Raw genomic sequence first — 10,864 nt, forward strand, 5'->3', positions numbered from 1 at the left:
CATTCTTCCATTGAAGGGCATCTAGGTTGTTTCCAGGATCAGAACTTTAAAGGTTCTTGTTTGTTAGTGTGTGCTTATAGCATTTGAAGGTTTTGCAATCCTATTGGGGTTTTCTTGCTGTGTAAATTTGTTGGGAAGAGAAGAACATGATCAGCTGAAAAGATGCAAATTTCACTAGATCATGCCTGTCTTCAGTGCTGGGAATGTTTTGTATCTTACACCTCTAGGCCCTAGGCTAGTACCTGAGAACATGCAGCAAGACTAATACTACAGTTTTGTCGAAACATAAGTAATCTCTCAGGGATGATATTTGAAGGCATAAGTCACAAAACAATCCCACACCAATTTGGAATTATGATTAATAAAAGGGTTATTTATTTAAAGGAAAAACTTACAAATCACCATCCTAGACAACAGCCCTCTGAGGAATCAGGAAAGTAGTCTAGTAGGTGGTAGCAGAGTCTGAAGCAAGAGAGGGAGTGCACGGCTACCACTGCTTTTTAAAGCAAAAGAGATCACGCCCAAGTGGGCTGGTATCTTAAAGGCTATTGGCTAAAGGAGCAGAAGGAGCACCCGCAGCAGATATTACAAAGAAAATGGACTCTCCCTCCTCTATAAGTCATCAATTGTCAATAGTATCTCAGTGAGTGTTGGAACTTCATGAGTTGCCCCAATCCCAACTCCTACAGCTCATCATGCAGAGACTTTGCCTGGCCTATTGTTATCTAGGTTTTGTGCATGCAGCCACCACCACTGTGAATTCATATGACCTGAACAGCTGTTTTGCTGCAGATAATCATTTTGCTGAAAGGTATGAACACTTCCTACTATGTGTCAATCTGTATTCTACTGACTTGCAGAAATTCATATTTTTCTTGCCATTAACTGACAAGATAGTACTTGTCTGATCTTATTGATAAGGAGAGTAAGAGACAAGGAGAGTGAATTCCAATTCTAATTTCAGTGAACAAATAATCATATTCAGTGAGCTACTTCCTTAGCCCTTTCTGTTTGTCACATGTGTGAGGTTTAGGTGTGCATTATTATATTTTATCTTCATTATGTTAATGTAAAGAAGAGGTTCTCCCCCAGTTTTACATATAAAAGAATATAATCTTAGGCCTTTTAATAGCCTTCCTGTGGTTAAAAGGTAAGCAAATTAGCTATATAAGCAACTGCAATTGAAATACTTGTTTCTGAAGTCTAGGTCTAAAAGATTTTATTGCATCCCGTTATAGCTGCATAATTGCTGCATACATAAATATTGTCAAATTTAACTTTGTTTTTGTGTTGCATATGCTTGTGTTTGTAATGTGTGTGTGTGTATGGGTACTTGTGTAGGTGTATGTGGGTAAATATACATAAGTATGGAGACCAGAGGTCAATGTCAGGTGTCTTTCTTGACAGCTCTTACCTTAGTGTTTGAAACATGGTCTTTCATTGGCTATGGAGATCACCAATTTTACTACCCTGGCTGGCCATTGAGTTTCAATAATCCTCTTATCTCTGAATCCCCAGTTGGAGTGAGAGATACTGGCAAATTTTCAGCTTGTCCTTGGGTGCTGAGGATCCGAACTCTGGTCCTCATATCTGTATGACAAGTGTTTTACAAACAGTGTCACTTCCCCAGACCCTATTTTTTTTTTTTCTGAAATAAAACATCTAGCTATACACAGCAAGTTAATGGTAGACAGTTTCCTACATCATTGCTGGAATAAAATTCTTCGGAAGAATTGTGATTGTACACAGTTCTCTCATAGAGAGAATTTCACCCTCTCCCTCACAGAAGAGAGTAAGAATAAACCCCAGACTAAATAGTAGTACAACTGGGAAGCTAAGTGTCAAAGATAACATTATCTTTTTGAGTGTAGTTTTTTTTTCCCTTGTGAAATTCCTGTGCAAATGGGGCCAACATTTACCCACCAACAGTTCTGAAAACTGTAATGCCCAAGAAAGTAAAGTAGCAATTTAATTTCAATTCAGACAATATATTTTATATTAATAAAATGTCAGATTCCATTTAAACTGATAATAATGTATGTGTATATCTGGGAGTGTGTTTTAACAGAATATTATGGTAAACATAGCTTTGGATTTCACCTATTGGAGATGATTAAGACAGTTCAGAGTCTGAATAGTAAATACAAACTGATGATATTTTGTATTTTCCTAAATAATTTTCTATATTTCTTGTTGCTTTTCACTTTGAAGGCTTAATATCATTATTTCTGTAGAAATTGAGATAGCAAAGTCTTACTATGCATCTAACCCTGTGATCCTCTACTCTGCCTCTTCCCTTTTCTCTCTGACTTCTTTTCCTCTGGTTCTCCTCTTTGTTCATTGTCCCTTTCTCATGAAAACACACAGAGAAACACAGAGAAGTACAATCAGTCTGTTTTGCAAAATCTGGTGTCTATTTAATATTTAGAGAAAAGAAAATTTATCTAAGAAATGGACCATCTCCCTACTTGAAAAAAAAAAACTTCATTTTCTTTTCTGAAACAGGATTGTTTATTTAAATAAATGGAGCATTGGTTGGTGAATCTTGTGCTTCTTGAAAACATAATTAGTTCCATTGCACTCTTTTTATTAGCATGTGCAATTGTAATTTAGCTGAGAGTCTTCCTTTTCGGGAGTTAATGAAGTCTGCTAAGAGGCACATTGCTACAGCGAAAGGCAATTGGTTGGAGTGCATCAGTGTGGAAGAATCCATTACCAGCGAGGGCTCTAAAAGGGCAGCTCCTTCTTAATGCCATAGCCATTGAAAGGGCATCTTCCTGCCACAATATTAGCATGTGTCATTGTTCTTTCTTCTTCTCATTCTCATGCAGTTTCCTAATGATGAATGGGTATAGAATTCCACCTTGCTATCAAAGGAATTTATATATGGGGGGTTTTGAAATTGTGTACTTTCTTATTTATAGAATCTTCCTGCCCAAATAAGCATCTTTATATTAAACATCTTTAAATGTTTTTTGAAGTGTTCAAATATATGTTTTATTTTATTTGGATTTTTCTAGTGGGAAACTTAACATAATTACATTCACATTCTGATTTTTTTGTTTGGGTGGTGATGTAATAATTGAAAATGAGAGATGATTATGATAAAGAAATGAGTTACAGTTATTTTGGATTTGTTTTATGGGTTATTTTAAGGCAGGAATTCAGCCTCATGCTGATGTTGAAATCATCATCAAAAGCACCTATCTATTTTTTTTTTCTAGTAGGAAATTTTTTATTAGAAAGTATTAGAAAATTTCAGTGTAGTAGAGAGAATACGCTTGCTCAGCTGTCAGGACAACATTACTCCTATTATTTTCTGCTCAGAACCTCTTGCTGCTCACAACCCAGGAAGCCAGAGGGAATCGTTTGCTCACTCTGATGCCATACTCTAAATGTGTGGTATCCACAGTTCATAAATCCCTTGATGAGACTTCCTGGTCCTGGAGAAGCAGTGGGGGAAAGCTGGTGCCATGCGGTTAATTCCGGGAGCTAACTCCTTGCCCCTGGCTTCATTCTTTCTAGATCGCAATCGGTGGTGGATCCCACAGCCCTGAAGCGCATGGATAAAAACGAAGAAGAAAACAGGCAGCCTTTACTTTCTCTGGACTAAGAACTGCTCCACTTCTACGCCACGGATTAGAAATGGGAGGTATTGGCTTTCAACCAACAGGGACAGCACTGTGGCATCTTTCTGCTGGAAAACCTTATTCATGTTAATGTAGCATAATGCATAAGGCATTTGGCTTCCACATTTGCCTAAACCATGGGTGCCCCGGGCTAGATTTTAAAAAGTCAATAATTTATTCTGTAAGTGCCAAGTTCTTTGTAAATACAATATAGTCGTCACATCAAGTTTGTAAATTTTGGTAGTAAAGTAATTTGAGAAAGATTGACTCACAAGTTTGAGCCAGTGAAATGGACTATAAAAAGAAGCATAAAGACACATACACTATGAAATTTAATTAAATGTATCCCTGTTTCCTATGAAGCCATATTTCTGCTATCATAGTGAATTGTTTCATCGTCTTTCTCTGAAACACTGTCAATATTTAAACATACTTTGGGCACAGCAAACAATTATTCCAGGAAATTGTTATGATTAATGTTTTCTTGTTTAGTGGTTTTCTTTTCAGAGGAAGTATTATACGACCATCCCTGACTGCATTCTGAAGTAGTGGATGAGGAGCTGGTGAATGAAAAACCTAGATGTTTCTCTGTTGTTTGATTCACAGAGTCTTGTAGGAAAAAGCTTTTCCCCACTCAAGACACAGCATTCTGATAGAGAATGGATATTTGTCTAAACTGTTGCTTTCACAATGTCCTCTTTACTTAAGAGTCCCATTGTAATCCTTGTCTGGTGTACTTTAGAATATTTTCATCCAAAATTTGACTAGGAAAAGATGAACTGGTTCCTGAATAATTTCAACATTCAGCGTTGAACATAAAGTTTATCCCTTACAAATAGGGGCCTAATTTCAAATCATTGTGTACTTGTTAAAAATATCAATATTCACATAACATATATTTTCACTGAGTTTCAATAAATTCTTGATATGATAGGCATTGAGATATCATGGAAAATGACTTTCAGTGAAGTAAAGAAAAAGGAAAATATGAGACAGACCTCAGGATACCTATTCAAAGGATTTCATATGTCAGAAAACAAAATCTGGACTATGTGGCACCTTAATGAGTGTGTTTTGCCCCTTTAAAGACACAATGAATCTCCATATAGGATAGATAGTAGGCAATAAAAAGCAAAAGAGGTTTATTGTTTTAAAAAAATTAAGTTAGCATGTTCTTTTATGCTCCCATTTTTTTTTGAGAAAAGATTAAACGTACATGATATTTGACAGATACTTTGAGAGTATTGGAGGGCATCTAAGACAGTATACAGCAGTTTAAGTCTAGACTCAAATTTGTGTATGATTTAAAATTTTATTTCATAAATTATATAATTATAGCCTATGTTAAACATCTTAATTTAAATTTCAAATTCCTGTGTAAAAAGGCAAGATTGTTATCACTTTCCTGGCATGGTGAATTTTGAGATTGAGAATTCACCATTTTTATTTTAAAAAAAATTATGTTCAAGAACTTTTGGAAACTGGTACAAATAAAGTCATATAAGAGCCTTGATACACACATATGCCAACATTTCAAAAATCCAGTTAAAATCATGCTGCTCAAAATCTCAAAGTTGAATCAACACACCAGTCTGAAGCAACATGGGTTGTCTAATGATTATAAAATTGTAAAGATTATGAGTTTTTGAAATACACTTTAAAGATATTTTAAGAATGGCAACCTTCAGTTGAATTTAAAATAATAGTGGCAATCTGGGTATTCTGTCTATCCTTGTAGCCGAGACTGAAATGAAATGGGAATTAAATGTCAGGGAAATTCTACTAGGTAATAACGATGCACCAATAATTGATGTGTGTTTTTCCTTGTCTACCTGACATATATTCTATAATCCTGGACTTTTCTCGTGTTATAAACACGCATCAGGCAGAAGTCATTGAAATAAAAGAAGAAGAATGTATGCATAGACTGTCAATATCATTCTCTTGACACTCACTGTTTGTTGACAGTTTTCAGAGTTCTACCAGCTTCAGATGTCATCCAGCATGGCCAGCATCCTTCTCCAACTGTAAAGTTACTGTCACATAAAAATAACTAGGATCATCCACACTCTCTCCCAATCCATATTTGGAAAACTCTCATTGGCATTGCCAAGCGTCTGCTCCTCTTTAAATGAGCAACTGAAAGTTGGCTAGATGGTGTGCAATATTTTAAAAAAATGAATGAACAAATTAAAACAATGATGTCTTTTGATTTTCTAGCAATGGTTTTGAAGCTGCTTAGTCAAGGGATATTTATTCAAATTCATAAATTTTCCCCTCAGCATCAGCTAAAGCACGATTTAGGTAACTTTTCCCTATTGTAATGTTTCACATCATGTAGCAGTGTTTATGGTACATTATCTAGTATATAAGCATGCCAGTGTTCTTTCACACTAGATGGTTCTAATGGCTGCTCCTCTTTCCTTTGAGTCGTATATTCTGCCATTTAAATGGTCTCATTACCTTGACATTTATGAACTTTTACGAGATACCACATCAATTTGGAATAGTTCACTGCTTTTTTAAAAATGGTGCTGGGCATGGAACCCAGACCTGAGCATGCAGGCAGGTGCTCTACCTTTGAGCTCTATGTCAACTTTCCATTTTTTAATATTTTTTTCACTGTGTCTGTCAAATATTTTCTTTCTTTCAGTTGTTTCAAGATTGACTGCTTCCGAAACTGGTTTAAAAATAAAGAACTCTTCTTCTCATGTTCTCAGCAACATAGTTTGTTGGCTACTATATAAGATAATATGACAACATGTACTCTAAAGAATATGAAGAAGTGCCTCTTTAAAAGTAGAACAAAACATCGGTAACAACTTAGTTTATTTGCACACTCTTCTAACAAAACCAACATATTCTTCAGTATCATAAGGGTAACATGTAGATATTTTTGAAGACGAATATCTAAGGGTGTTGCTTAACAATGTTCATACAGTATTTGTTGTGCAAGATCAATGTAGTAACTTCATTCCAAATGCGATTTAACATAGAGTACTATGTTAAAACAGGATAAAGGCATTAAGTAGAGTTTTTCAAGCAAGGTGTTGACATGGGCATGCATGATATAATTTCGGCAATAGTTTGCATTTGTGTAGGCAGGAGCATTCCATAAGCCATTTCATAGAAAATGCTTATTTACACTATTAAAATTTCCATATCCCTAAGAAAGAAAAACATGTAAGATGTCCTCTTTAGTATATGTCTACAGGTCACATAGTTAAACCAAGCATTTAAGGTTTCTGCAGCATTCTTAAGGGAACAGAATGGACTGTATAGTACTATGAAAAGGAGAATCATTTTAGGCCTCACGTTAGAAGGAAACCTTTACAGACATGGCAGGCTGTTTCTATTTCTACACAGAAATTCAAGTTTATAGCCAGACCTGTGGTTGATCCTTTAAGGACATTTTATTAAGGAAATCTGATGAGAGACTTAATACTTCTGATGCTTTGTTAAAACTGCCTGGTTGGGTTAGTTCATATTATTCCTTTGCTTCTGTCATTCACTGCATATTTATTAATGATTCCTTAAAATGTTACCCTGAGCCATGATGGCATTCCAGAAAGATTCTCAACATACACAGTAAAGTGACCCAAGTCCCAGCATGTGGTATTTCAGCTTTTAGGTGACATCAGTAGGCCACAGGCAGATATTCCAGGTTAGACCTGCTGTGTGCACAGATAGGCAGAAATAGCTGTGTGCTCATCAAACCTTTGAGGCTGCCACTGGGTACACATGTTTTCTTGTTTTTAATTGAGAAAATAGCTTTCTGTATGTTACTATAGTGATTGGTTACTGTCTAGCATTTGAAGCTGCCACTGAAAGAGGCACATATCGGGGAAAAGTGGACTTTTCTTGTTTTCAATTGAGAAAAAATGAGCGTCCTCTAGACTACTGTAATGGTTGATCACTGCTTAGCACTTTAGATTGGGAAAACAGAAATACAAACAGGTCTGAAATATGAAATTATTAACTCACTGCCTTTGAAGTCTGAAGAAGAGCTTTCATAATTCAAGATTTTAGCTTATAAAAAAACTAGAGGTTAGTTAGTGCCACACATAATGCTCTGAAGCTTGTTATTTGAGAAATATGGAAATAAATCCACCAAAACTGTAGGAAAATCATAAAACTGTGTTTTTTTGTGGTGAAATGCTCAAATTGGACCTTTTTTGTTTAGAGGAGTACAACGTTATTGTAAAAATGAAGATCATTTAGAAACCAAATAGTTGTGGCCATGATAACTGCACTTTACGGCAAGAGGTGGGAAGTGTTGACAGTGTTGGTGTTTGTCAGGGTTTGACATAGTTTCAGATCACCATGCAAATATTTCCGCCCTTTCTGTTATCAGAATTTCTGATTATGTAAACATTATTTTTTTGTGAATATATTGGACCTACAGAAGACATAATGAAATTTTAACATGTGTAGCATGGACAAGTCCCAACCTATTTTGAAAAGTCCCAATGATCTATACATAAATGATTTGCATATCACAGGTTCAAGCCTTTGTCTTATTTCTGATCTAATTTTGTTTTACATTTTTGTGTCATTGCATGATGTTTTTAGTTGCAATTTTTATAATAAACAAAATAAATTTTAAAAACTAAAAATAAATAAAGCTCAAAATATACGTTTTGTCTCCAAAGTTCCACTCATATCTAAGACAAAATTATCCAAGTGTTTCAAAAGTACCAAACACTGTATTATTGACTTAGATGTAATAACTGTTGCTATTATACATTGTTTGTGTTGCACTACACATTATTTACTATTTGATCTCTTGAGAGAGTTCTTTCTGGCAAAGCATTATGATAAAACATATCTCATACATTCTAAGAGACAGGAATTCTTGCCAGACTTCACAAAGTTTATCATATACCTGACGTTACTGAAGATTTAAGACTGCTCGCCTACTGTGTGCTCAGCCTGCTTGTGTCATTTTCTTTTAAGAGAACAATGTAACAATCAACCTGACTTGTCTCGGATTTCCCATGGAATCAACTTGTCCAACCTAAGATAATGCATAGCCACAATCTTAAGTTATGTACTCTTCCATCCCTCCAACTAGAGCAATACATTTGCATCATTATCATTTGCTGACAGCAACAACTACAGATTGAAAACAATCATCTAAAATGAATACCCACCATAAATTTGAATATTTTTTGGGAAACAATGATGTTCATGGTACTGTTTTTTATCTGATCATCTGGGGTACAATTCTGTTGAAGATTTCTGAAAAATACCCTTCATTGCTTCTCCAGTAGGTGTTGTCTACACTCTTCAGAAAAGCTAGAGGAACACCTTTTGTTAGAGACAGAGACAGTCACACAAATAGACCCACAGCATAGTCTCAAGATACTCTTTAGTCAGAGACAAATTCAAATTCACACAAGAGACAGACAAAAGGAAAAAGACACAGGGAGTAGAAAGAGAATTCAAATCTGAACTCACTCTTATTTAAATTACTCCAAAGAGAAATGTTTTTATTTTTTTCTTAATGCATGACGAATGCACTATTAGTACCCTGATATTAATCATTAATGTAGCTAAACAACTCAGTTATTTATTCCAACAGAATTAAACATTGCAAAGCAATGTTTTGTTGGTTTGTTTTAGTTTGGCTTTATTTTTGGTAAGTATGCAGTTCTGTTTATGATACTTGTTTTACATATGACAGAGTTGAGTTTGTAGGTGCTGAATGGGCTACATCTAAAAATATAGTGGAACGTATAAAAATAAATAAAAATTTTGTTTGTAGAGATTACTGCTGCCTCTTGAACAGTAATGCCTTAATTATTCTAATATTTGAATGTTTAAAACAGAGGTAAATATGTAATTCCATAATTCACTTCACAAAAGTGAATTTTAGCAGTTGATCACTTCATAACCGTTCAACAGAGTATGAAGAAGCAGACTCCTAAGTTGGGTACCCTGGAAAATAACCTTAAACACAATGTGATTTTCATGTCTTCACATAAAGCAACTGCATTAGGCAAGAGTTTAAATTCAGACATTAGAATTACAGTGCCATTCATACTGATTTAAGTGAATCTCATTGAATATAATTTCAGGAGAAAACATTAAGTAAAATGAAAATATTCATCTTGGCTGGAGTTAATTCAACTTTTAATTTCCCTGTACTCACCATTTTTTTATTTTGTGTGTATGTGGTCAATGATCACCTTAATGTTTCCTTTTCTTCTCTCATACAACTTAAGATATGCAGTTACTAAATTAGTAAATAAGCACCACATTTCTTATTTAGTGGATAGTTTCTTCAAAATAAAAACTATATTAAAATAAGAAGATGAAGACAAGGCCATCAAATATTGAGCAGAGGACACATTATTGGTTGAGATAAGACTAATTCTGTACAGATAGATGTACATGTGTGTATATTTTTTACTTCTATTTTTATTGAAAACATTTTTCATAATATATTATGATCATGATTTCCTTTCCCCCAAGATCTTCCCCACTTCACCTCCCATCTAAATCTATTTTTTGTCTCTACTTAGACAACAATCAGGTAGCTAAAAGATAAGATAAGATAAAACAAAAACAAACAATTTGGAATTAGACTAAAACAGAAGAAAAAGCATAGGAAACACATATAGATGCAGAGATTCATATGGTTGCATCTTGAATATTTTGTATCTGAAATCATTGGATATAACATTTTCTCTGAGTGAGTTACACAATTCTTCTATCTTGTCTACAATGCTGAAGAGTCTGTCTTCTGTCCTTTGGATCATATTGGTTGTCTTCCCTCTAAGTTTACTCTTTCAGTTCCTGATAACTTTTTCCTTTCCAGTTTTCCCTAAGCTCGGGTTTTCTTTAATGATTCCATTCCCACTTTCAAATCTTGAAGAACTTACCTCATTTCATTCCACTGTTCATATTTTCATTAATTTCATTATAGGATTTATTCCTCTCTTTAAGGTCCATATGCAAATTTATAACAGCTTTTTTTTTTTTAAATCCTTCTTTTTGTGCTTTAATCATACCGTGTTTCTCAGGGCTACTGTTAGGGTTGCTAGGATCTATTGGCAACATACTGTCTTGACTGTTATTGATTGTGTTTTTACATTTGTATCTAAGCATCTGTGTTTTTGAATGATTCTTAGTGCTAAATTTGGTAGATTCACTGATCATTCTAGTTAACTGCAATATCTATCTATCTATCTATCTATCTATCTATCTATCTATCTATCTATCTATCTATC

At 34.6% G+C, this 10,864-nt stretch overlaps 1 protein-coding gene across 3 annotated transcripts in view; it reads left to right on the forward strand.

The window, feature by feature from the left end:
• Positions 1-8,137, forward strand: part of Clvs2 (clavesin 2) — an 88,816-nt gene extending 80,679 nt beyond the window's left edge. For 2 of the 3 annotated variants that reach the window (XM_026787389.1, XM_026787390.1), the window contains exon 6: positions 3,526-3,879. In XM_026787389.1, coding sequence (XP_026643190.1) covers positions 3,526-3,613 — 88 coding nt within the window. In that variant the 3' untranslated portion in view covers positions 3,614-3,879. Of the gene's footprint in view, positions 1-3,525 lie in introns of all 3 variants that reach the window. The other variant, XM_005363644.3, reaches the window with a different exon arrangement.
• Positions 8,138-10,864: the final 2,727 nt, after the last annotated feature.

The sequence above is a fragment of the Microtus ochrogaster genome, linkage group LG9 (assembly GCF_000317375.1).
Source record: "Microtus ochrogaster isolate Prairie Vole_2 linkage group LG9, MicOch1.0, whole genome shotgun sequence".
Classification (NCBI taxonomy): domain Eukaryota; kingdom Metazoa; phylum Chordata; class Mammalia; order Rodentia; family Cricetidae; genus Microtus; species Microtus ochrogaster.